This window comes from Belonocnema kinseyi, chromosome 8, assembly GCF_010883055.1.
Source record: "Belonocnema kinseyi isolate 2016_QV_RU_SX_M_011 chromosome 8, B_treatae_v1, whole genome shotgun sequence".
Classification (NCBI taxonomy): domain Eukaryota; kingdom Metazoa; phylum Arthropoda; class Insecta; order Hymenoptera; family Cynipidae; genus Belonocnema; species Belonocnema kinseyi.
In genome coordinates, this window is record NC_046664.1 from 119,592,523 (window position 1) to 119,617,792 (window position 25,270).

Below are 25,270 nucleotides of genomic sequence, written 5' to 3' on the forward strand. Positions count from 1 at the left end.
ATCCCTGAAAATTTAAAAAGTATACCGTGGATGAACACGATGCAGAACTGGCGGAAATGTTTTTAGAATCTGCATACGAATTCGGAACTTTCTGAAATCTCTCGCGCTGCCTGGCGACTGGGCAAATTGCGGGGTTCGCATTTAATAATGAACCTTCCGACGAGCTACACGTAAGATGGGTTCAGTTTAGAACCGACGTTTCGTTGGTCTGAAAGAGAAAAAAGGCGCGTGTGTTCACGCGATATGCCGCCACTATTTTGTCGATGATGTTCTTCAGTTTTTGAGAAGTTTATAAGCACTACATGAAAAGAAACTTATTACTAAATCTGCACCCATCGATGTAGAAAGCTGCCTGATATAATTTTGTATCATAAGTATAATAGAAAATCGAGATTTATATTCGAAATGGTTATCCTCTAGGAATGTACCATTCAATATAACTGCTCTAATTCTTTCCACAACATAAATCTTCTCTTCTCGTGGAACATTTTTATCTAAAGTATTTAAAATGTAATCATATTTAATTACAGTAAACCTTCTGTAGGATGATAACCAATTAGCAGAGTTATAAAGCTAACCCTTGGTAGATAAGTAATATAATTTTCTTCACCATGCTAACACTAATAAATCATATTTCTGAATGTATAGCCCCACAACAGTTCCTTCAGAGGTTTTGAATTTATGGCTCTAAATAAGAGTTCGACCATAACGTTACTATTTGCTTAATTGGTATGAGTTCCCACTTGGTCAAAAGCTTTTTTCCGAGAAATAAATGATGCACAGCCGCGGATCGCGTAATATATGGGACAGCTAAAACTATTGTCATTTGAGCCAAACGTGGCCCGTGGCGATTCTCTGGGCTGTCTTTTACCTAAGCGAGAAATAGGTATAAGCGAAGGATAGTAAAAGCGAGTGCCTATTCATTATAAATTATCTAAATGGCAGTGATTTCGGCGGACCGGCTGGCTGTTTGACGAGTAAGTGGCGGTTTAGAGAAGCCGCAGTCGTTGTCAGTGACTTTCAATTTCTCCATCCGTATGAAGTCTCCTCTGTCCATGTCTTTCCGCTACTTGATGTTGCCAACCACTGAGGTACCCTGGCCCATGACCGGCCCTAAAATTGGACTTATTACAACTTATAGAGAGCGATTTGAACGCTCTGCTCAATACCATACATTATCCCCAATTCATATGATTTAATGAAATCCCTCTAAACTCTCCACTTAGCTTCAGTTCATCTTGCGTAGTGTCTATATATGAAAGCGTTCGTAGGTGTTTCTGAAGCTACGTGCCAAATGTTAACGTTTATGATTTAAGATTGAGGCCCGAATATATAAAAATCGGTGCAGTTACAAGATATTGTATTGCAGAAAGCATTCCATGTTTTAAACATTAGGATATTATTCAATTCAACACAATTTTCTCATGAAGGAATTTTTAGTTTTACCATGTAGAATTTCAGCATTTCTTTCATATTTGAGGGCTTTCATAATGGGCGAGTAAATTTCATGGTGCAAGCGAGCGACGATAAAACACAATTTGAGCTAAAGACAGTACTCTTATAAACCCCTCTTCTCCCGCCGCTGATCCCCCTTCACGCCCTGTAACCCCTGCCGAGCTGATGAGGTGACAACCCATAATTATACAGACCGCTTTCTGTCTGACTTGACTGTAGTGGCATGCAGAAATCTCGAAGATGGGCCGCCATCATCCTACGCGAACCTACTTCGCATTCTCGCTCTCCTGTTCTTTCGTCCTTTCTTTCTTTCTCTTGCCTTTACCTCGGTGGTCACTACCATCATCTCTTCTTCTCCAGAGTCTATGCCCTGTACCAATATGCAGAGGATCGAGCCCCTATTTTACCACTAAATTGTCTTGCATCTGCCAAAAGTTTCAGGGGGAAACATGCTCGTCAGTTATTTCCAGCTCGTATTTTACGCAAGTATAACTATTCAAAAGAAGGTTTGCGCGAATCACATGTGCAATTGCTTGTAGTAAGAACCATTAATTGTATCCCAGAATTATATAGAGCGATTAGGAACGCCAATTTCTATACTGTTTTATTAATGCCTGTGTAATGAATAAACATTAAAATGAAAATTCTTCTAAAAATCAGCCAAAGGAAAATAAAAAATATGGTTCCTGTGAATCGAGATAGGGCGCAAAGGTGAAAAATGATACTTGCGCGATATCACGTCTATTTAAAAGAGAGGGTGTCACGCATTTAAGTCCGTTCATCGATCAGAAAACGTGTCTTCGCATACATTATCACCGTGCATCTTCTCCTGGTGCTGGATATGACATCCTCCATCACAAGAATTACAAATCGAATGTTCGGCGAGAGGAAAAACTCCTGGCTTTTTCTTGGAGGTATTCCTAGCACGTGGTGAGTCCTATCTATATTTTTAACCCCCTCTTCTACGTTTATTAGATCCTCTCGCCTTTCGCGAATCCATCATAAGAAGCTAAGTTTGCACGGCTAAGTCTACTGGCAAACACGTGAACCGAAATCAGCGTGTAGATTATATGCCGAGACTGTGCGCTTTGTGATTGATATTTGGTTAAGCGACTGGCGATCCATCAAGTCCACAAAAGCGGTCTTTATCCTTGGCTCACCGCGAGCTTTGCGTCCCGCCTGATTTCACTGAATTCCGGAAACACTCCTTCCGGTCCGCCTACCAGCCTTACTTGCTCTACCTAGAAATGAAGCAGAAGGGCATAAAAAATTCAATTTATCGCGCCCTTCTTTCAACTCTTTAAATCTTATCAAGAAAATAAAAGGCTCTTTATTCTAGACAATAACTTAGAAATTCATTAGAAGTTTTGTTTTCAACGTTTCAGTAAGTATATTAAGAAATGTCTTTGAAATACAAGTAAAAGTAAAAAGTCTTTAAAGTAATAATTTACTTGTATGTAGGACATCTGTTCCAAATTAAAATTAAAGCGAACTGATAAATTTATTTATCGAAATCGGAGAAGTACCAGATGACCGGAAAAAGGTGATTATCGCGCCAATTTACAAAGGAAAAAGAGATAAAAGCAACTGCAATAATTACAGAGGTATCAGCTTACTAAGTACCGCAAGCAAACTACATTCAAAAATACTTATTCATAGCGTAATGAAAAAAACAGAAGAAAAGATATAGGAAATCCAATATGGATTTATGCTAGGAAGATCATGTACGGATCAGATATTTAGCTGGACAGATCATAGAAAAAAGTTTAAGATTAAATAAAAAAGTTTTCTGTGCATTTGTTGATCTAGAAAAAGCGTTTGACGACGTGGATAGAAATAAAAATGGGAAAGTTCTGAAATAGTAAAGAGTCAATGGATGGCTCCTAGGCGCAATAAAAATAATATATGCAGGTAAAAAAGCGAGTGTGAGTTTAAATGGGTAACTGAGTCACTCGTTCTATATTGTGCAAAGTGTTAGGCAACACTGATAAAAAAGTCTGTACTAGATTTAGTATACACATAAAGGAAGAAATAAGTCACAACATGAAATTAAATTTAGTATACTTGCGTGCAGTTAATTTAGTATATTCATACTGAATTTAGTACTCGCGTTTACTAAATTTCATGCACGTGCATACCAAATTCTGTTGAAATACTAAATTTACAATACGCTGATATACTAAATTTAATTTCATGTTGTGCCTTCTTGCTTCCACCACATTTATACTAAATCTATATAGATTTTTTTAACATTGTTATTGCAAAGTCAACCGAAAGCTTGCAGGGAATGTTCAGCAAACTGAATACTAGTATGAAGAACATGGATCTTTAAATTAACGTGAATCAAATAAAAATTATGGTATTTGAAGGATAAGGTGAAAACACAGTGCACAATATTGTTTTAAATGAGAAGAAGATAGATCATGTTGATAAGTACGTGATTCTTTGTAGTTTTTTTTATTTCTAACAAAAAGATCTACGTAGTATTAGATAGGCATATATACAAGGGTAAGAAGGTTATTGGTGGGGTAGGATCCATTATCAGAAGTAAAAATATATGATATGATGCTAAAATGCAGTGTGAAAAACTTTGTTTGGAAACTTCCAATAAATTTATTAAAAGCTTATTTGCGAAACGTACAAGGTAACGCAACAATACATGATGTATTAGAATCTTACAAGATTTCGTAGATTTCGCACTGCGGTAATTTAAGAAATTAATTTTTAACAGGGTGGCAATATATAATACTGCATTTAAACCCACTGTGATGTATGGTAGCAATACCTGGACCTACCAAGAAATGATGAAGAGTAAATTTAACGTGATGAGCATGAAATTCCAGCGCCATATATGCGGTAAACCGCTAATGGACAAATTTTATAGTAAGAGAAGGCTTAAAGAATGTGGCCTAGAGACTGTAGAGGAGAAACTGGTTGACAAGTGTGAAAAAAATTCATTGAGATGGTTTGGTCATGTTGAAAGCTTGAAAGAAGAACGACTGACTAAACAAGTATATATAATTCACTATTAATAATTTTGACAGATATAAAGAGCCATAGAAACACAAGAGTTTGCATGAGGAAATTCATGGACGTGAAGAAAGTTTAAAAGGTATGCCAGGACAGAAAAGTGTGTTGACAGATAGTTTGTAAGAGATGCATGATAAAAAGTCCATGCGGAAAGTGCAACTCGGTTTTGGTAGTGTGCTAGTTATTTTGCCCTAACTTTCCAGCTGAACTGGAAATCTGAAAAGGATCCGACAAAAATGTCACGCTTTGTAGGAAAGGCACTAGCCTATACTGTAAAAAAATTTTCGGGAATTTTCCCGAAAATGTTCGGGAAGCTAAAAACCTTAACATTTCGGGAATTTTCATAACGTTCCCCAGGAAAAATTTCGAATGACTTTCGGGAATTTTTCCCAATTTTTGGAAATTTTCCCTAACATTTTGTAGGGAAAATTTCGGACTTTTTTCTCAATTTTAGGGAATTTTCCCTAACATTTTGTAGGAAAAATTTCAGAAGTTTCGGGAATTTTTCCAAATTTTATGGAATTTTCCCTAACATTTTGTAGGGAAAATTTCGAAAGTTTTGGGAATTTTTAGCCGTGCCTTTTGGGTTTTTTTGAAATTAATATAGATTTCTCACATTATTATATTTTCAAGTATATTTCCATTAATAACAATAAATTAATTAAGTAATTGTTTCAGAGTCAATATTTAGGCAAATAGTTGAAATTTAACTATTTTTTGCATGAGTTTCACGACAGGCGTAGTTTCTTAAGCTCTCTCATATTTTCTTTTTCTTGCTGTTTTATTTCCCTTAAGAGAATTGATTTTTAAAAGCATCCTGCAACAAAAATAATGTTTGAAGTATAATCGGTCAATCTTGAATTTTTTCGGTCCTAAGGTAATTCTTAAGGGTGAACCTCACACTTTAAAATAAAATATAATAAGTAGCGGCCCTGCGGACTTAAGTTCAAAAATAATTAGTGAAGACAATGTCCGTATCACCGTTCCATCTTATAAAGCTGAGAAAACAATATCGGTCGCGTCAGCTGCGTTTTTTCAATGGGAATGTAAAGAAAATGCAGTATTTTAAATGTTGTTTGAACGAGCTAGAAAATGGAAACTTTTCGAAAACAGACATCAAAATTTATTAAAAAAAAAAAATTAATTAATAGTCTTACTTTAAAATTTTGATGCAGGTTTTTACTTTGTGCTTTTACTGACGGACGCTATAAAGTATAAACTCCAAAACTCAAGGCTCCTTCAAAACACTTCACTCACAACTCATTTAAAAACGGAGAACTGTTCTGTCGAAAGGGTCGAAAGTAACTGACATGAAGGATACAGATTTCAGTTTCAATTATCTATCAGTATCTTGCAAAATTTGTAGTCATTCATACCGTGACTCATTTTCACCCTCAAATTAAGGTTTGAAAACCCTTCAGGTATATCGGACGACAGTTGCTATGAATATCTCTATTTACTAGAGAAACAGAGACAGAGGGGGTGAGAGAGGGAGGGAGAGAGAGAGAGAGAGAGAGCGAGATGCATTGCTACAATGGTTAATGTAGTCGGCTATATAGTCTTTTAGAACTGTAGTTTAACTAATGATAGCATCAATTTATTGATGCTATATATTTAATAAGAAGAAAAGTAAAAAATGCAGAAAAATACATACTTAAAACAATATCTGAACATAAATCATAAAAATGAAATGCAATAACATTAGTAATAAATGCTCATAATTGTCAACAATTATATGACTTACTGGGTGAAATTCTAGCAAAATCATACCTAACTCTTCATGAAAAATAATTTTCAGAATAAAAGTATAACAATAGTAAGAAATATTCCCCATGAAAATATAAGGAAATTTCCCAAAAGAATAAGAAAAATTTCCTATTTTCTTATGGTTTTGTAAATTTCTCAACCTATCCGAATTATTCATGATTTTTCGGGAAAATTCCCTGTTCATTCCGAAATTTTTCTGAAAATTAGAGAAAATTACCTATTTTTTCGGAAAAAATGTTTTCCCTAGACAATTCGGAAATTTTCCCTACAAAATGATAAGGAAAATTCCCGAAATTGTTCACAGTGTAAACTCTCTGACCATATTCGAGTAAGGGTGCCTTTCTTTTGCCCGACTAAACAGTAAGGTCCCTTGTAGATCCTTGCCCTGTTTCCCTATTAATTCCTAATTTAATTATAGGTTATGTGGTGACGTGTTATGGTTTACGAGGTATCGTAATAATTAAAATTAAAGTTTTTCTGCGATTAAGAAAATATTAAATTGATAATCAATTGTGTACACTGTGTAAACGAACATCAATAGACTTTTAATTAGTATGATAAATATATTTGATTTATTATCTTCGAATCGCATTGCAGAACTCTAACTGCATTGATTCACACAATTTGCACAATATACCTGAACTTTTATATACTTCTAAACTTCTATTTTCTTCTGTATAACTGACTTTTCGAACATTTATTATCATTAGTATAAATTACCTTCATGAGTATCATCATGAACATTAATAACCTCAGTTTCGTCTTCTGCATTATCACTTTCGGCTACTATTGTCGATTGCTCAGTGCGTAATTTGTTTTCATTTATTAACTTTTGCTTCTTATTAAATTTAACGCCCCTTTTCATTCCATGATTCCGGAAGGAATAGTAAAATAGCCAATAATAAAAGACTTATAGTTATCAACCTCACAAAACTTCAAACTTTTGGAGCATAACGCTATCAACCATTGGCTGCATTAGCATGGACACATTACTGCGTGTACACCCATCAGAGTTTGTATTAATTGCATAAATAAAGACTCTCCTATGATTATAATTTATTAAAAATTCCATTTTTGTAGATATGGACAAATTTATGGCAATACCTTTCGTATTTGAGTAGTGCATATCTAAATTCTAAGTTAGGACCTCTCTAAATTTCCCTGTAATTGTCTAGAAAGCAAATAGAAGTATTCCTTCCAACCCCTGATGAGAGCGTCTGTTTAAAGGAGGGAATATTAGGGCAAATTCTACACGGGAGTGTCAATGGAGTGGATGGCGCTCGAAACGTAAGACCTCGGATACTAATGGGCGTGAATGGAGAGCTTTATGTCGTGACCTTGTGAAGCTCTTCGCCTGAGGTGATTGCTATAGTAACTGATTATTGAAAGTTTGAAAAAATAATAATAATCACGTTCAACGCTCGCGGGCGCTATTTAAGTATAACAGCGGCAAAGGACGAACCCCAAACTACGCTATGCTCCTCATTTTGTTACTGCAATATCATCGCAAAAGATTTTAAACATCGTATTGAATAGACTTATAACATTCTTATCTCATCAGTCACTTGACTTAGTCCGTGGCTATGATGAAAAACCGGGCACATAAAAACGCTGGTTTTAAATTTATTGCAGCCCAAATTTCATTGGTCTCCCGATGGTTCAAGTAACCTAAAATAAAAATAGGGAATATCAAGGTACCGAAATTTATTTTAAGGAAAACTAATTTGATGAACAATTAATTGACTGAAAACAATTTCAACTAATGTTGAATTATTCAAAAATAATATTAGCGAAGATTCATTTTTCCGAAAGTTCATTTTACTGAAAGTTCAAATTTCAGAAGGCCTAATTTTGCGAAGGTTCAGTTTCCCGAAAAATAAATTTAACGATAGGTGAGTCATCCAAAAATCATTGAACCGAAGGTTAAAATATCCAGATATTTGAAAATTGTTAATTGACATTCAGATAGGTGTTTAATAACAAAAAAACATGTATAATGTGTAATCAAGTTGATTGAAGGGATAAAAACAGTGAAAATTCAACAAAATGAGTGACAAAAACCTCATATAGTTGATGAACATTAATTTACGTTAAACAAAAATGACCAATTGAATTGAAGGTTACGCACCGAAGAAGAAAAAATAAACGTTAGTATTATTATAAGGTTTTTATCACTCATTTTGTTGAATTTGCACTGTTTTGATCCCTTCAATAAACTTGATCACGTATTATACATATTTTATTTTTTATTTAACATCTATGTGAATGTAAATAAGCAATTTTAAAATTTTTGGATATTTAAATCGTCGGTTAAATGATTTTCGGATAACTCACTTATCGCTAAACTGATTTTTCGGTAAACTGAATCTTCGCAAAATTAGGCCTTCTGAAATTCGAACTTTCCGTAAAATGGACTTTCGGAAAAATGAATCTTCGCGAAAACTATTTTCGAATAATTCGACATTTGTTCAAATAATTTTCAGTCAATTAATCATTCGTTAAAATGGTTTTCGATCAATTATTCATTCGGTAAATTATTTTTCCTTAAAATAAATTTAATCATCCTAATATTTGCTAGTTTAATTATCGCTCATTTGAACCATCGGAAAATGACTGGCTGTTCTGGGCATCCAGGGGAATGTATCATTTTGCGACTGAATTTTGTCTCATGCCGACATGTGGAGTGCTGAAACGCGCTGTCAGCCACCTGAGAAAGCAACTATTCGCTTTGCGATATTATACTCCATAATTTTTTCATACGGTAACTAATTGGAATAACATTCACCTAATTTTTAACTTTCTTTCATTTAACTGTGCTTTCTAGTCACTTAGAATAAAATTATAACTGTCTGATGCAACTTCCAAATGTTAGGTTAGTCATGGCCGTCGACATTTTAACTAAAGCCGGGATGTATAGAAAAAGTCATGACTGTCTACATAGGGAATTAGGTTTTTTTACTTCAACCACGAGATATCTTTACTTCATTGAATGCAGAACATCTAGAGGAAATTTCTTTGAACTCCCAGTTATCAATTTCGATGCAGACGGTCACGACTTAGTTTTAACATCCCGGCTTTGGTACACAGTATTACAAGAATCTGAATTTCAGTAGAAAAAGGTGGTTGACTTTCAGATGTAACCAAAAGGATCATTCGCCAGTTGAAAGTCAACTCATGATAACATGACTTTAAGTAATGCGCTTGGTTGAAAGTCAGCTGCTTTATGTACGTAAAATGTACTTTATGGGTTAATTTAAGACAGAAATATTGTTGACTTTCCGTCAACGCGTGCATGTGAAATGAAACTAATAGGTTATTTTAAGTCAGCTGATTGTTGAAATCCATAAAATCTATGCGCTATCATTCAGTTATTAGAAACATGAAATGAATATAAAATGAAAAATTGAATAATTTCAGAAAATATATTTTTTTTAATGTTAGCATTGAATAAATTATTAATTTATGCCTAATAAATCAAGTTGTTTTGGCCTCCAAGTCGATGAGATAAGTGGAAGGGAAAAAAAACTTAATGACACTAAACAAGACACTTATGTCCATTTTAAGCTACCAGGTACATAACGTCAATCTTCAATCCTTTTTCATATATTTCTTTATCACATATGTACCATCATTCTATTTATACTTAAAATCCGTTATAGATCTGAGTACATATATCAAAATAGGAAACGTTGACGGAATAACTATCATGAGCTCAGTGTTGATCGCTAATATCCAGCGCTATCGACGCCATATTGGCTACTATCTAGCGCTATCGACGCTATATTGGCTACTCTCAGCTGATCTTTTGACTCCTCTTCTAAAGTCGCCAAAATCCGTTAAGTGTTTGCGCATCGCCGCATCGCATTTCGCGCACGCCTTTCTGCCAACACAAATTGAATTTCAGAGCGCGCGAATGAAAATCATCCTAAACTCAACATACTTGTCATTTAATCATCATATTACTCATATAATCAGATAGGAGATACTGCACTTAAGTTCGATTTCTGGTTGAAATTAAGTGACTTACTTAATTTAATGCAAAAATGAAATTCATCTATATTTAAAATTCATCATCTTGTATTACTGTATGTCAGTTAATTAGCATATTACTCGCATTTTAGATACGAGCCACTGCACTTAAGTTCCATTTCTGGTTGAAATCAAGTGACTTACTTAATTTAATTTAAAAATGAAATTCATATACATTTAAAATTCATCATCTTGTATTACTGTGTAGTTTGAATGTTATGTCGGTTTTGACTAACCTAAGATTTGGAAATTGTACTACGCCAAGTAAAATTTTTATTTAAAAACACTAATACTCACTGGTAAATGAGAGGAAATAAAAATTTAGGTAATTATTTTTATATCCGCGATTTTCTGTGGGTTTACCCGAGAACAAGTAAGAAACAATAAGGTGCATGTTTCATATAAGAAATAAACTAATCAAGTTTCAGAAAAGAGAAAGCAAGACGAATTGTAAATATTTTTTATTAATCTGTCTAGTATAAGAATATAAATACTTGACAGTACCCAGGTGAAAAATGTATGCACATTTTATTATATAGTGAAGAATACGATGATATTTTTTATTTGTTTTATAAATGTTTCTGTATAAATCAATTTAAAAATATCAGTGATTTCTCCTTTACTTTTCTGTAAATAACTTTTCTGTATATAAACTATATATAACTTTTTTATCTGATTATCATAAAAAATTAAGCCTCCTGTAGAGAATGTAATTAAGTAAAAAATTGGTATGATGAGTAAGTAGTAATTTTTTTTGCAGATATGCCCCGAATGGAGAAGTCTCCCTTATTGGCCAATGGATACAATCACCCACCAACGCACCTGAGCCACATGCAGTTCATGCAACTGGGGGGCCACCCAGGCGCTGGTCATACTGCCATTTTGTCACCGGCCAGCTTACCTCATCACCTACAAGCTCAGGCCCGCGTAGAACAGGGACTCAAGGTCAATCAGAATATGGCAAACATGGAGGCACTTGCAAGGTAAGTCGACGATTATGCCTTGCGAGTTAATCGTCTGTGTCTACCGACGTTAGAGTAAATTTAATCTGATGCGAATGAGTTTGCCAGGTTTATATTCATAAAGTCAAGTTGAGGACGGGTTGTGGAGAAACGGCTAATTTCAGGATTACTGAGGTTGATGCAATTATTTCAAATAATATTAAAATTTTAATTGTATTTTGTAAGATTTTCTGGCATTTGCCTTGTTTTTTAAAGTCAAACAAAAGCATATCGTGTCGATACATAAGTTGTGACATAGCTAATACATTTTGAAAGCGATCGGGATACAATTTTCTTACCTTGATGTTTACGATAAAGCGAATCGTGAATGTCTTAAAGCTGATTACGGTGCTGTATGTCCTAAGAAATTGGATTTGTTGGATATATTTGTTTTAAGTTCTCTGTTGGGCCGACGTTAAGGCCAACGCGGGGCAAGAAGGGTCGTGTAAGTTCAGGGGGTGCTGCGAAGCGAGGCCAAAAGAATACAACTTTAAGAGGATTTCAAGAGACTGCGAAGCCGTGGAAATCCGAGGGGTGTCAGTAGCGCTTGATCTCTCTCTTCTTCTTGCTTCTAAGACTATGTTTTCTTACGTGTTCCTCGCTCCTAGCTCGTTTACGTGGGTTAGGTTACCTCATGTGCTGCAGCTGTACTTTCCTTCGCGGAGGGGACGTAGATCAGGACAACTGCAATGTATCTGCTTGAAGAGCTTCGCATGCCTTTAGTTTACTTTGCTGCTACAGAAAATTGGAACTTTGGTGTTACTTATGTGAAAATAATTACAGGTGCTGTGATAGAAATTTAAACCAAGCAGTTCGTTTGCCAGCTTGGTGTTGGGTGTTTTGAGTTTCCTGTCCAACCGAATCTTAGTGGCAACATCTATTAGAAATGCGATAACAAATGTCTAGATTATTCTCCTTTACCCCTTTAGTCTCGCACGAAAATCCATCTCCTTGTTGCCTTCCTTCGTTCCACTCTGAAGAGAAGTTCGAGGGCGAAGAGGATTCAAAGCTTCGATGCTCACCTTTAGAAAGACGAGCATACCTCAACAGGTAACTAAATATGGCCCAATCGTTCGTTCCACCTTTTGAATCATGCAGACGGCTTAAGAAACGCAAAAAGCCTCAGGAGCTGGGACGACCGCAAAAATAATTTATCGTGAACATCAGTCGATCAACTTCGAGTCCTTGATTCCCCTTTTTTTATTATTTGTTTTTAGACTTACTTTCTTCCGCTTACTCGGATTTCATGATATGTATAAAACAAGAGCAGCCGATCGCCTAGTTCGTCCTTCCGAATGCGTATGCTTCAGTGTCACACGCTAGTGTATTCGTGTGAATACCTGCGTGTACATTTACGTATACAATAATATGAAGAAGGCGGTACCGCACGTTCCGCATTATGATTTCAGCGCTCTGCTTTTAATTAAAATGCAAATCTATCGCGCCAGAGAAGCGAGAGATCGGGAGGTAAGACGGATTACGTCTGGGGGCGCCACGACAAACACTGGAATATGATTAATTCAACGCAACCCCATCCTGCTTCACTATGGCGAATGACGTACCCATCGCTATCGTCAACTCGGCCTTCACATGCTTTCCCTCTGTTGCTTCTATATATTCTAGTCTCATGTCCACTTGCTTGTAGTTATCTCCTTCGACGTCAATGCACTGAGAAAACTTCATTTGAATCAAGCAAATTTTGCTTAAACCTGATCACTTATTTCTTTGATATAGAATTAAACAAAATGTTCGTTTAATTTAAAGAAAGTTTCTGTTTGTCTTTATTTATTTGGCTCGAACACATTTTTATTTAGTTTAAGCAGAGATTTCTCTGTGTACATATAGTAAAGTTCTTTTTCACATTGAATATGGTTTTTTATATCAATTATAGACTATGTGTAAGTGAAATAATTTTTTTTATATTTAACCTCAAAATTGAACATTTAATTAAAAAACATATTATCGATTTCATAATTCATCTTTATAAAGAAAGAAACTTAGGTGAAAGACGTATTTCATGGAAAACTGAAAAATTGTATTATGATTATACGCCGAACTTTATTAACTGCAAAATTTCAATTTATATTGAAAGTAAAGCCCAACAATGTAAGTAGTTGCGACAAAAGAATTCTTGAGTCTATTTTCCAATGAATTTTTAGTGTTTCAATAAATCAGAACCGTTAACAACACATAACGCCATAAAAAAGATCAACTGCATTAAAACAATCAAAGGATTAATTAATTTAGATTTTAGTTTAGTACCGCAAGGAAGCAGGCCCTGCCAGCAGCGCCTCAACACGCCTCGCGGTCCTTTGTAGCACATGTGTGTTGTATTTTTTGTTTAAATTAAACAAATATTTTTATGAATTCTAATAGACAGATTAAAAAGAATTTATTATTTAATAAAATACAATTTTTTATTTAAATCAAAGAAATCGTCATAAAAAATGATTCGCTTTAATCAATAAGGTGAATAATTTTCCATTTCTTAAAATTAAATAAAATTCTTCTCAATTAGGGCAACAATTATTTTCTTTCAATTATACGATTAAAAAAAAATTTATTTGTGTCAAACAAACCTACCAATAATGATAAGGTAATCATAGCTATTGATTTAAAGATCCCTGATTTACTCTTAAAAAATTAGAACAACTTTATTTCAAATAGATTTTTTTAAATTAACTCTAATGATCATTATCGGAACATTTTTCACCGATTCATTAAATTTTTTTATTTTTATGATAAATCTGCTAGAATTTCCTCATTTATAAGGGTGCGTCAGAAGAGGCCGTTTTTAAAACGTCAAGTAAACATCCTTAATGATCGTCCAGGACTTTTTATCACTGATCAATGACACCCACACCCGTTCTTAGTCCTGCGAGTTCTTGACATTTTTTTAATCAACGACTTCAAAGCTCTTTTTGCTGCCAATCTGGTCGAGACGATCGAATCAAAGGACACATCCGGAAGACAAGACTAAATGCCGAAAAGGTTCTTAATCAACTCTCGTTCTCTCTGCGTTGCTATCCTCGTACAAAGGATGCAAATTACTGATCCACCGTAATATATATATATATATAAACAAGTCAAACAACCACCGCAGGGTGAGTGATGCTGAAAATTCAATCATCAATATCATTCGTTTCTCGAAGTCCTGGGGAACGACGCCAGGCCTTTAATGTGCAATGGAGACTGCTATCCGAAAATCGTAGTTCCACAAAATTTGGCACTTTTTGTTTTGGAAAATTGACTCTATCTCCCGCAGAGCGTTTGGAAGGGCGGTGTCGCGGCCAAAACCATAAAAGTGAAGATTGTGGCATGTTTTGACCACAGCAACGGAGTGGAGAACTAGCAGCGCTTCGATCGTTACTCGATTGTGTGACATGAGTTTTAAAGGTTTTTCCATACAAATGTATTTGTCGTGTGTAATATTTATTTATTTTAAAAAGCTTTACAAATAAACTGTAAATAAAAGTGAACGATAGTTACTTCATAATACCCAATTGTACAAATTCGTATAAATCAAAGAAAACAAAAAAAGAAGATTCATTTGTTTCCGGTATTGTAAAATTTGGTAGAATAGTGGCAACATGCAATTCTGCGACACATCGCTGGACAATTATTGTCGTGAAATCCGATCACGATATAGTAAAGTGGAAATGACACTGTTCTGTCACGCGAAATAAAACTGTGCACGTAAATTAAGTCCTGATTATTTAAAGCAGCCTTTCCCAAACTTTTGTTGCAGTTTTTAGGGAAGGGCAGGGCTGCCACCCTACAATTTTTTTCTCAATACTGAAACCCAAGGGGGATACTTGACTGTCGGTCATGCAGGAAGTTGCATGCTTCACGCGAGAGAATGAGAATTAAACTTTAATTAGTTGAATCAATTTATTACTCTAATTTTAAGCAAATAAAAAGAAAGTTGATAAAAATCGATTAATATCTTCAGTGCCAGTTGACAGTTCTTGTAATTTTGCTTGTACCTAAAGAAATGCTTAATTATTCGAAATATTAAACGATTTTCATCAACTTTTTTTCATTCTCCTAAAATTATATTAGGAAAATGATTCAGATAATTAGAATTGATTTGAGGCATGTCTTTATGATTTTAGTTATTGAAACAGCCTTAAATATCATGACAATGAAAGAGTCATCATAGCGAGGGGGAGGGGGGCTGTTGAGTGGCTGAGCCCGGACTGGCATCCCCCTCGGGGTCTTTTTTTTTACTTTTGAAGAGTTCCATTTCCGAAAGAATACTCAGATTCATTCCAAAATACCCAGAATGAGTAGAGGAACTATCCAGTACAATTTTCCTGTACCGCAGGATGAATTAAAAAATGTATTTAATTTGTTATAAACAAATAAGTGGATGAAAATGGTTTCATATGTTTTTACGGTGTATGGTCCCTTAATTCTCACTGAATTTTCTCAATTGATCAACAAAAATAATTTTTGTGTCATACCCGTGAGGATTCATGAATAAACAATCATTATTATAAACAAATAAAGAAAACAATTTTTGGCTTCAGCTATTGGCGACGAAAAGAATACTAATTTTCCATGGAATTAACTCCATAGAGCTCGTGAATGATAATTATACAATAAAAATTATACAATAACAATTCGCAATTGTTCAAACGATCTTAGTTAACAATTGCATTATTCGGCTATTTTTCGTCACACAAACTCCGTTTATTGGATGTCTTTAATTGTTAATGACTGATATTCGAATAACGATAGAGGATTTGGATGAATAATAACAACTGCCATTGTTATAAACAATTTCATGAACAATTACTCATCTTTTCTATTCGTCATGGAATGAATAGCGTTTTCCATCCAGAATCAACTGCAGATCACTAATTGATGATACCCATTCATTATTTTCGATCATCCGATAACAATTGTTGATTATTTAAACAAATACCTGCCAAAACGGCATGTGACGTATAATCGCGGAACGGACAACGAATTGATTTGCAAGCTCTTACGCATATGTAAGAATATTGGTCACAGGTACCTTGTTTTATGCCGGCAGCTTGTGTCAGATTATATATTCTTCAGAGAGACTCGTTTACTGATGTTACGTCCTGAATGCGACTCTAAGGCACACCAATGTATGTACAGATCTCTTCAATATTAGAATGTTTAATGACACTTGTATCCACAAGCTCAGGGTCCTCGGGAATGCCAGTAATTCGTACTCGCTTCGGAATATTATGTACCCCTAGAGTCTAGAGTATATTTAAAACATTCTGAAGATGCTTTTAACTATACTCTGTTCAGTGAGAGAATGATCGACAGCGCGCAGTTTTTTCATAAAAAGGTGGAGTAAACCCCATAAAGGGTGTGTTTAACAAATATTAAACAGTAATTAGAAGTTTTTTCTACGGGTATAAATCTAAGAATGATGACGTTTGGGAAAAAGAGAGGTCAGACACTTCAAACTCAGGCCCTTCGTAGCAAGGTTTCCGAAGATTTAAAATCTCTAAGCCACGCCTTTATGACAGTTTGCGCGAACTGGACGAAAATTTATCGTTCCTGTCCATCATTTGCTCGCTGAACAGAGTATAGAAGCATATACTCTGTTCCCTGAGAGAAGATCCTCTAGGCGTGCATATGGGTTGGCGTTTCTGGATGGAGGAGTGTCCTTACCTGTTTTTTTCACACCTTGTTTATTAAGTTCTCTTCTGATTGGTCCCTTGGTCTTAATTTAATATTTATTAATTTTGTTGAGTTTCTTTATGAAATAGTTTGAATGAATTTTACGAGATGTTAGCTATAAAAGAAAAGGACCTCACCGCGCGTAGGTCTCCAGTTACAGGGGTCTACGGTAGCCACTGCATTTTTTGACTCAGTCGCCCTTTTTTGTAATTAAAAAGTTAAAAATTAATCATTAATAATTCTGCAATCCGCGACTTGAAAGTAATATATTCAGAATGTTCGAATTATTCTGATTCCAACGATATGTAATTTGTCTATAAAGTTTGAGAATTGGGGAAGTAAGCAACATCAAACTGAATATTGAGTTAAAGTTTCTGCGATTAAACTTCTTCAAATTTTCTACTTTCCTAGGAAAGCAATGTATCATTGGAATCAGAAAAATTCGTAGATGCGGATTTTATAGCATTTCCGAATTCAGTTTTAAAAAATTTTCATTTTTGTGGAAAAAGCCGGGGAAACTGTAAGTATCACATGCCCTTAATGGGAGAGATTAAAGGACTGTTCACTTTTGAGTTGAGAGTCAAGTGATTGTATACACTATTCGACTCGGTTGAAGTCTAGCGAATCTAAGACTCGCGATGACTGATGCTTTGGAGTAGTAACACACTATTGGGTGTAGACTTATTTGAAAACATTGAGATTTGGCGAGACATATAGTGACGCTACTTCATCATGCTTTAAAATGCGTTTATGTGGCACACAGGTGAATCATCTGTGTGGCTGATGTATGTCGATTATGACTCAAAATTCAGAAACACGCTTCCACTCCACATCAACTCAAGTGGAACTCGGCTCGACTCCTGTGGGCACTTAGGAACTCTTATATCTCGGTTAGTTCTTTTAAATCCTGCGGACTCTCATTTTGAAGTCGCAAGAGAGTAAATCTAGGAGTATTTAGATTGCTCGAGTCTTAACTTGAGAGTGAACAGCCCCTTAGCGGAGATAGTGGCAGAAGTGTAGGGCAAAAGAGCAGATAGTGTTCCCTTGAAAGACGTTCCTCTTTAATGTGACGCTTAACGTTACTATATAGTAATTTCCAGATGAGATAGTAATTTTTGTTTTCCAAAGGGACATTAATCTATCTATGCATCTTACTATGTGTAACTGAATCTTCAATCTTACGAACAGGTAGATGATAAGTCTATAAAAGGTTGTTTTAAAAGCTTTACGGTAGACAATGCAGAGCATCGGGTTTGCAGACGCACCTGTTCATTAACAGGTTCTCGCGGCAGCTTGCTTCACCTTTTTACGAGCCACGTTCTGTAAATATCTCTCTCCACGCAGGCCTTATTCGTCGAAAAATATTGTCGTTTGAGATAGCTGTGAAGATTCTTTACAGCGTATTCAGGCTCGTTATCTCCGACTTCATTTCATCGTCGGTTTTAGTCTTCGATTCAAATCAATCAAAGCTCTTGCCGAACCGTTAACTGAACAAGTGATGGTGAAGATGTCGACCTCTTCTGAGGTATTTTTACGAATTGAGGTATCCATTTCAGACAGATCATGATGCTTAGGAGGAATCTGGATAATAATGTTCCTCGTTGTCCTGAAGACGCTATTAAGTCTAAGCGGGTGCTCGCTATTCGCGGTGGGGCTTCATGTCGCTTCCTCCTCTTCGTGTGCGGCTTGTTCATATAGCAGTGTGAAAATCGCGCTACGTTCATATCCGGTTTGTGGAAAGTAGGATGCTTGATTTCGTAAATAACATGGCGAAACGTGCTGAAGCTATGGGTGCTTGTGGCACCAGAGAGTGTGCATACGCGCTAGAAAGCCTTCGCGAAGAGGGATAATTCTGGCATTCTAACAGTCCAACCAGTGCTCCCAGCGATGGCTCCGTGCACTATTGCGAATGCGTTAAGCAGAGCTTTGCTATCGGTGCAGAATGCGGAGTGAAAAGAAACAATAATTATTCTCATCTTTTTACCAATGGAAGGGCCAATCATGCGCAGTACTGCTCCGGACCTTCGTTGAGAGTACTAAGTAAAGCAAGTCACCATTAAGTCGATTTGCTGGCTCGATGTGCCAATTCATCGTCGGGTTGCAATTTAAATTATTTTTAGCACCCCGAACTCTAGCGTGATTAATACTGTTTTCCGACCCATTGTCGGATGCTTTGCGCGTTTTATCTTCTCGAGCAGCATCTACAACATTTTAGTGGTTTAGGGGTGGTATTGTTGTTCCACGAGAGGCTACTTTAAAACTCCTTACTCACGTGTCATTCAGCTTTCGGCAACATGCCGAAGACATTTTAGTTAGAGCAGGATTTTTGAATAATCTACACTGGGCTGTTTTGATAAATATCATTACTCTCGGGTACATTTTTGTAATGTAATTAAAGGGATCTGATGAGAGTAGCATGCCTAGTTTGACATATTGGGCGAAGTCTGCTTCTTTCCTACGCCACCTACGGTATGGGATTCAGCCAAGTGCATAGTGGGGGCTGGCAGATTAAGGTGGTTTTAAACCATTTAAGCCTCGGTAGAAATACATAGAAAAATTTCAAGAAGTACGGGCTGAGGGATCGAACCCCGGCCCTCTAACGTGAAGTCTGAGTACCTAAACTCTTAACCCAAAGATTCTCTTAATATTATATTATATTTGATAGTATAATATAATATTATTAACAATTCTATATATATATATATATATAAATAAATTTATAACATACCTCACAAAGTAATATAAAAAATGAAGAAGTCTCAGGCTTAAGAAGGCCACAGCCCAATATGTCGAAGCCATAGTTTAATTGATCTGATGAGAGCAGTCTATGTTATTTGACATATTTCGGTGAAAATACATAACCACCGTATCACTCATATATTTATATAATATTATTTTATTTATGAGAGGATGTTGGCTCCAGAAACTACGATCCTGGCTCCTTAAAGCAACTACTCCCGATGTAACCGGAACATGTGCAACGTCCACTTCTGCTCCTTCTATCCTAGAAGGTAAGCACGAGCCCATATGAATTGATCTCAGAAGAACAACCTTTTGTATCGCGCTTGCGATGGACTGAGCGTGACGCTGACAAGCCAATATCTTTCTGTAACTTTGTATCTTTTGTAGCACTATGTAGCCTCAGTACAAACTGCTCACTAGAAAAGAAGACCTTGGTATTTAACCCTTTTTTTCCTTCTTTGCCGTGATATTACGCGTCGGCTGGTGCCGAGAAATCAATTACGTAAATTATCTTGGTCTTCATATCTTGAAAGACAATATCAGGTTTAGTAGTACTGATACGTTGAGTGGTGGAGAATGAGAAGTTCTAGTAGATCTTACGCTCATCATTCTCAACAACGGACTCGAGTTCCCCCTGGGCTTATATCAAGACGGGTATAAGATCAATACCATAAAAGTGCCGAATATGGTTATATAACACTTTTAGAGCCGCATTGCGTCTCTCTATGTACCCGTTGCTCGAATAATTTGTTCTTCTAATGACAACATCTCCAAGTGTTTCTGACTCTTGCCTGCACGATCGGCAGTTGGTATCGCCTACAGATGCATTCATTATGCGATCGCGATAAACTAAGGTGTCTAACATGCCGTCTTGACAGGCAAAAAAATCTCTCAGTCTCCGATCTCAATCTAGCGGATCTGAAAAACATGTTTGACGGACCCATTGATAGCTTTTCTCTACGTATAATGCGGTAGAATTTACCATGAAGGGGCTTTTTAGTATATTCTCTTAGTAGAAACAAACATTCTGCTTCCTGCACACGATTTTTCACCACCTAAAGTATGAGTGATGCTAGACCATGTGTAGTGTCTCTGGAATCGAATGGGAGACCAAGCTCCTCTGCGGCCCTATCTGCGGCGCGGTATAAAAGTTATTTATTTATTATCATTATTTCGACTATTTTTTAAAAATTTTGTTCTCGAGTAAACGTTATTTTCCATCGTCAGCCATGGTCAGTCTCACGGTCATGAGACGTGGTTGTGGCTGAAATTTTACCGCGATTTCGCTGGGAGCGGGTGAAATTTTCCAGATTAGCACACGATCCCAGCGAAATCTTACGGTCGTCCTTATGACAAATTTTTAATTATATATATATATATATATACAGGGTGGACACGCTGGGCCCCAGCCTATAAGCCCCAGCCTGTCAGCTATAAGTAGAACAAAACATGTACATTTTTTCCAATAGTTTTATTAGTTTTAGAATAGGTGAATCCTGTTACATTTTGGAAATTTACTTTGTCCCACAGGTCCGGAGGGATGGCAATATGGGACAACTGCAGAGCCGTATACGAGGACATTGCAAAACAGCTTGAAAGGTAGGTCGCTAAAATTTATCAACTTCTGGTGTATCTCTTAACCTTTGATGATGCCTTAATTGGGTTATCCTGTCAGTCTATTTCTACGTTCATACGATCTTCTTGCTCGTTTCAAACACTTGTTTCGTGCCATCGTGTCGTACCTTAAGCTAATAATTCCTGATTAGCCGAAAAATCGGGGCGATCAGCCAAAAATTAAAAATGCAGGCTTCGACGCATGCACGACACATGCACAAATGGGGTGCCATCGATGAACTTCCGATAAATCAGTATTACCGTCAGCATCGAGTTTCCTGTGGCACGGCGGGTTGAGTCCGCAGCCTGACGCACTAATGCCAACATGATTTGTAGGGTGCGAGGTAACTCCCTCGAAACTCCTGACTAACACCATAGCTAGCGACATCCACAATCATCCTCGTGGCTTTCTATCTCTCCCTAGTTCCCCGTCCAGACCGCGAGTCACGAGATTTCCCGTGATCCTAACCACTTGTCACTTTACGGAACGCAGATCATCGTCGCGACGTGCCGTTCCATCATTCGGGGATTAAATCATTCGACTGCCGTGAAGCACTCGGCTTTTCTCTAAAGTCTGACGGCTTGGCGGCCACGGATTGATTACCAAAAAGGAATTAACTTTATTTACCTACAAAAAACTCAATCAAAAAAATGTGACTACTAATTACTTGTATAATCCTTTACATTCTCAGATGATCCTCAGGAAAATAGTTATCTAATACTGCTTTAAAATAAGTGGACTATCATCCACATTACTATTCACAGCATAGGTGAAGTTAATTAAACGAGTCGACCTAATTTTTCCTGTTCTATAACCAATAATAGCGAGTTATTGACATGATAAGTTTGACCTAAAAAAAATAACAAGAACCATTTTCTTTAACTTATCGCATGTCAAAAGTGTTTTTCCTTTGTATACATATTTAATTTAGGCGCCATTTGCCTAACAGAATATAGTCATTACTATTGTTCCTTAAGCAAACACCTAGCAAACACAGCGTTTAACCTGCAAAACAAGGATTAAGATCGTCAAGCCACGCAAGGGAGTATAGTACAAAGAAAGGCCAGTGGGAATGAGTCTGCACAATGGAAAATTCAGTACTTTAAGGGGTGAAAGTCGACACTTGGTAGGCCAAAATGTAATTTCCAATTCAATGCAATGACCATTCATCCAGTTCCATGCTGCCACCGCGTCTCTCAAGCCCCTGCTCGCTTTCTCCATTTGCCTTAATACCTCCGCGCTGGCTTCGTCAACCGGACAAACGTGTATTGTGATTTCAGCCTTTGACTGGTCACCGTTCGATGGGTCGCAGTGGGCAGAGGGTGGGACGTACGATATGAGCGTAAGGGGTGCGAAGGGATGGACGAGTGAACAACGTGAATATTCATGCGGAGAGCCCTAGACGAAATCGGACTTGTTGCGACTGACACTGATGTAAACCTTTGTTTATCCGCCCCCACCTTTCATTGACCACCCACTCTGCAACACCCCTAGCTTCCATGTCGGTTTATATCACACAGGTTCAGGATATAAACCAGTATTTAACTGCAAATTAAATTCTGATTAATTGTCGGTATCAGGGGTCATTAATTGTTTGTCCTTTTGATTTTACAAACAACCGGAAACCCGCATCAACTGAAACGATCAGCATTCCTCACTCGCTCTCCCCATCAAATTCACTTAAGTTTCTTCGCCACTCTAATCCCGATGATTTGTTCTTGTTAATCCAGTTAAACTCCATTTACTGTCTTCCGGACCAGATTCGCGAGCCCGTTGTTTATGACATTTGTGTTTTCGCGAGGAGTTAATTTAATGAAAGTTCCCGAACTATATTAGTTTCGTTAAATTCAGCCTTACGGCAACGTGATACCCAGAAGAATCCCTAGATAATTTCAATTAATATTTCTTTTTCATATTTCTAAAGCTAGCTTCATGCATTCAGATAACGGTTCTTTTTCGATTAAAGGAATTTATTTACAATAATTGGGACATTAAACGAAAATGTCACATTAAGAGTCTGGTAAATAATACTTGAGATGATCTTATCATTTCTGGTAAAAGACAACATTTTCAATGTTTTTTAATAAATTAATATTGAAAATGGAAATAAAAGACTGTTTTAGCAAGCATGATCTGAGACTTGCATTACCATAATTCGTTAAACCGACTACCCTCTTCGCGCTGTAAGTTACTAATATTAATGATCCCCCTGTAAGTTGAATGTTTGGTATCAATGTGCGACTCGGCGAATGTCGGCATCCAGGCTTAAAAATTACCGAGTCATTCTGGCACAATTCACGCGTATTGTCGTTCATCCCTCGACCTTCTGACAGCATCACGTAACCCCCACGTTCTCTTGCTTCTTATCTGTAGCGCCCTTCGAGACCCGAGTCGCCTCCTCTCACCTCTCTCCTTTCCAGATTCTTTGCCCCTCTTTTCCTCCTTTCCTCTTTTGGAGGCATCATTAATTATGTTAGGGATGTCAACGGCAACGACGTCTTATCGGAAAAGACATCTGCTAGTGGAAAATGATATTCATAAAAGTTCATCGGCGTCTACGCCGTTAGGGGACACTTCCAATAAATACACTATGCTTTACGGTCGACTTCGAGGTCACACACATCTCGTAGCAAACGATTGGAAATAAATATGGGTGGCTTAAGTAATATGCATGCTCGTGGAATGTGAAGCGATATATTTCGAACAGCTGAACTCAGTTGTCTGCAAGGTCTTTTTTATAAGAAAAATGGACAAAGGATCACTGATGTTTCTTAGACTGATCCAACTCATTTTGTGTTAATGACTCGCTGTTTTCAAAAAACTATTTAAATATAATCAACATTGTTTGAAAAACAAAAACAGGCTGCAAGACGTTAGAAGAACGTTTAATACAGTGCAGTGTAAAGAGATGTAAATAAACACTGTTTGTCGATATGGCAGCACTGCCCGACCATGCGGCACGGGAAACTCAGTTAATTTCATTCGGCGATCGCCCGTTTGATAGCGCGGCAAGCCGCGTCTACTATCAGACGCGACGCTAATTGCGTTCAAACGAACTGTCGGCACCGACACGCACACGCTAGCTCCTGGCACAACACGCTACAGTTAAACCTACGTGGTCGCAGGTTTATGCGCTCGAACCTGAGCCGTGAAGCAAATGTACGGTGCTCGCACGTACGTCCACTGCATTATGATTAATACAAGTAAGCGCTCGGATTCAGCTTGTCAGCGCTGGCAACGGGATCAAGTAATTACCATAGTCCACGGGGCAGGCACAATAGGTAAAAGAAAAATCGAAAAGAAAATAATAAATCTTCTTTATACCTTACTTTTAGCCTTATCTGACCCCTAACATTTTACACTTTCATGAAATGCACATTTATTGTTCTATGAGGGAACCAGCTCTTAATATTCAAAAATTGTTTCGAAACAGACTCTTGTCACATACAAAAATCATTAGAATTTCTCGGCATTTCGGTAGCGTAAAAAAATTAGGAAAACTGTTTTAGTTAGACTTGAAGATATCAGAAAAAGGGAGCTCAGAGTATTCAATTGTCTTAAGTACGTTTTTACGTCCAAATAGCTCTTTGCATACAGAATGAATATATATCCCAATATCTTAAATAAATGTTGTCGATTAGAGTTCACATTTTTTTATAACTAAGCTGCATTTGTATGTTCCTAAATTTTTCATTATAAGCCAAATTATTTTTGTAATTTGTCTTTTTAATTCTAAAATTTTAGAACCACATAAACGTTTCCTAGTTCTGAAAAAAATATATTTAGAAGTAATTAAATGCATTTACTTGAATCTTATTTCTTAGGGTGAAGATATTCGTTCCCGTCGAAATTTTTATATGAATGAGACATATCTTTTTTTTTCTTCTAAAGAAATGAATTATTTGGCTGTATTTCATAAATAAATATTTCAAAGAAGTAATGCATGTCTATTCGACTGAAATAA

At 36.5% G+C, this 25,270-nt stretch overlaps 1 protein-coding gene across 1 annotated transcript in view; it reads left to right on the forward strand.

Moving 5' to 3' along the window:
- LOC117178298 (dachshund homolog 2) overlaps nucleotides 1-25,270 on the forward strand; it is a 1,316,001-nt gene that overhangs the window by 361,438 nt on the left and 929,293 nt on the right. The window contains exons 3-4 of the mRNA XM_033369665.1: nucleotides 11,042-11,264; nucleotides 21,222-21,290. Coding sequence (XP_033225556.1) covers nucleotides 11,042-11,264; nucleotides 21,222-21,290 — 292 coding nt within the window. The remainder of the gene's footprint in view (nucleotides 1-11,041; nucleotides 11,265-21,221; nucleotides 21,291-25,270) is intronic.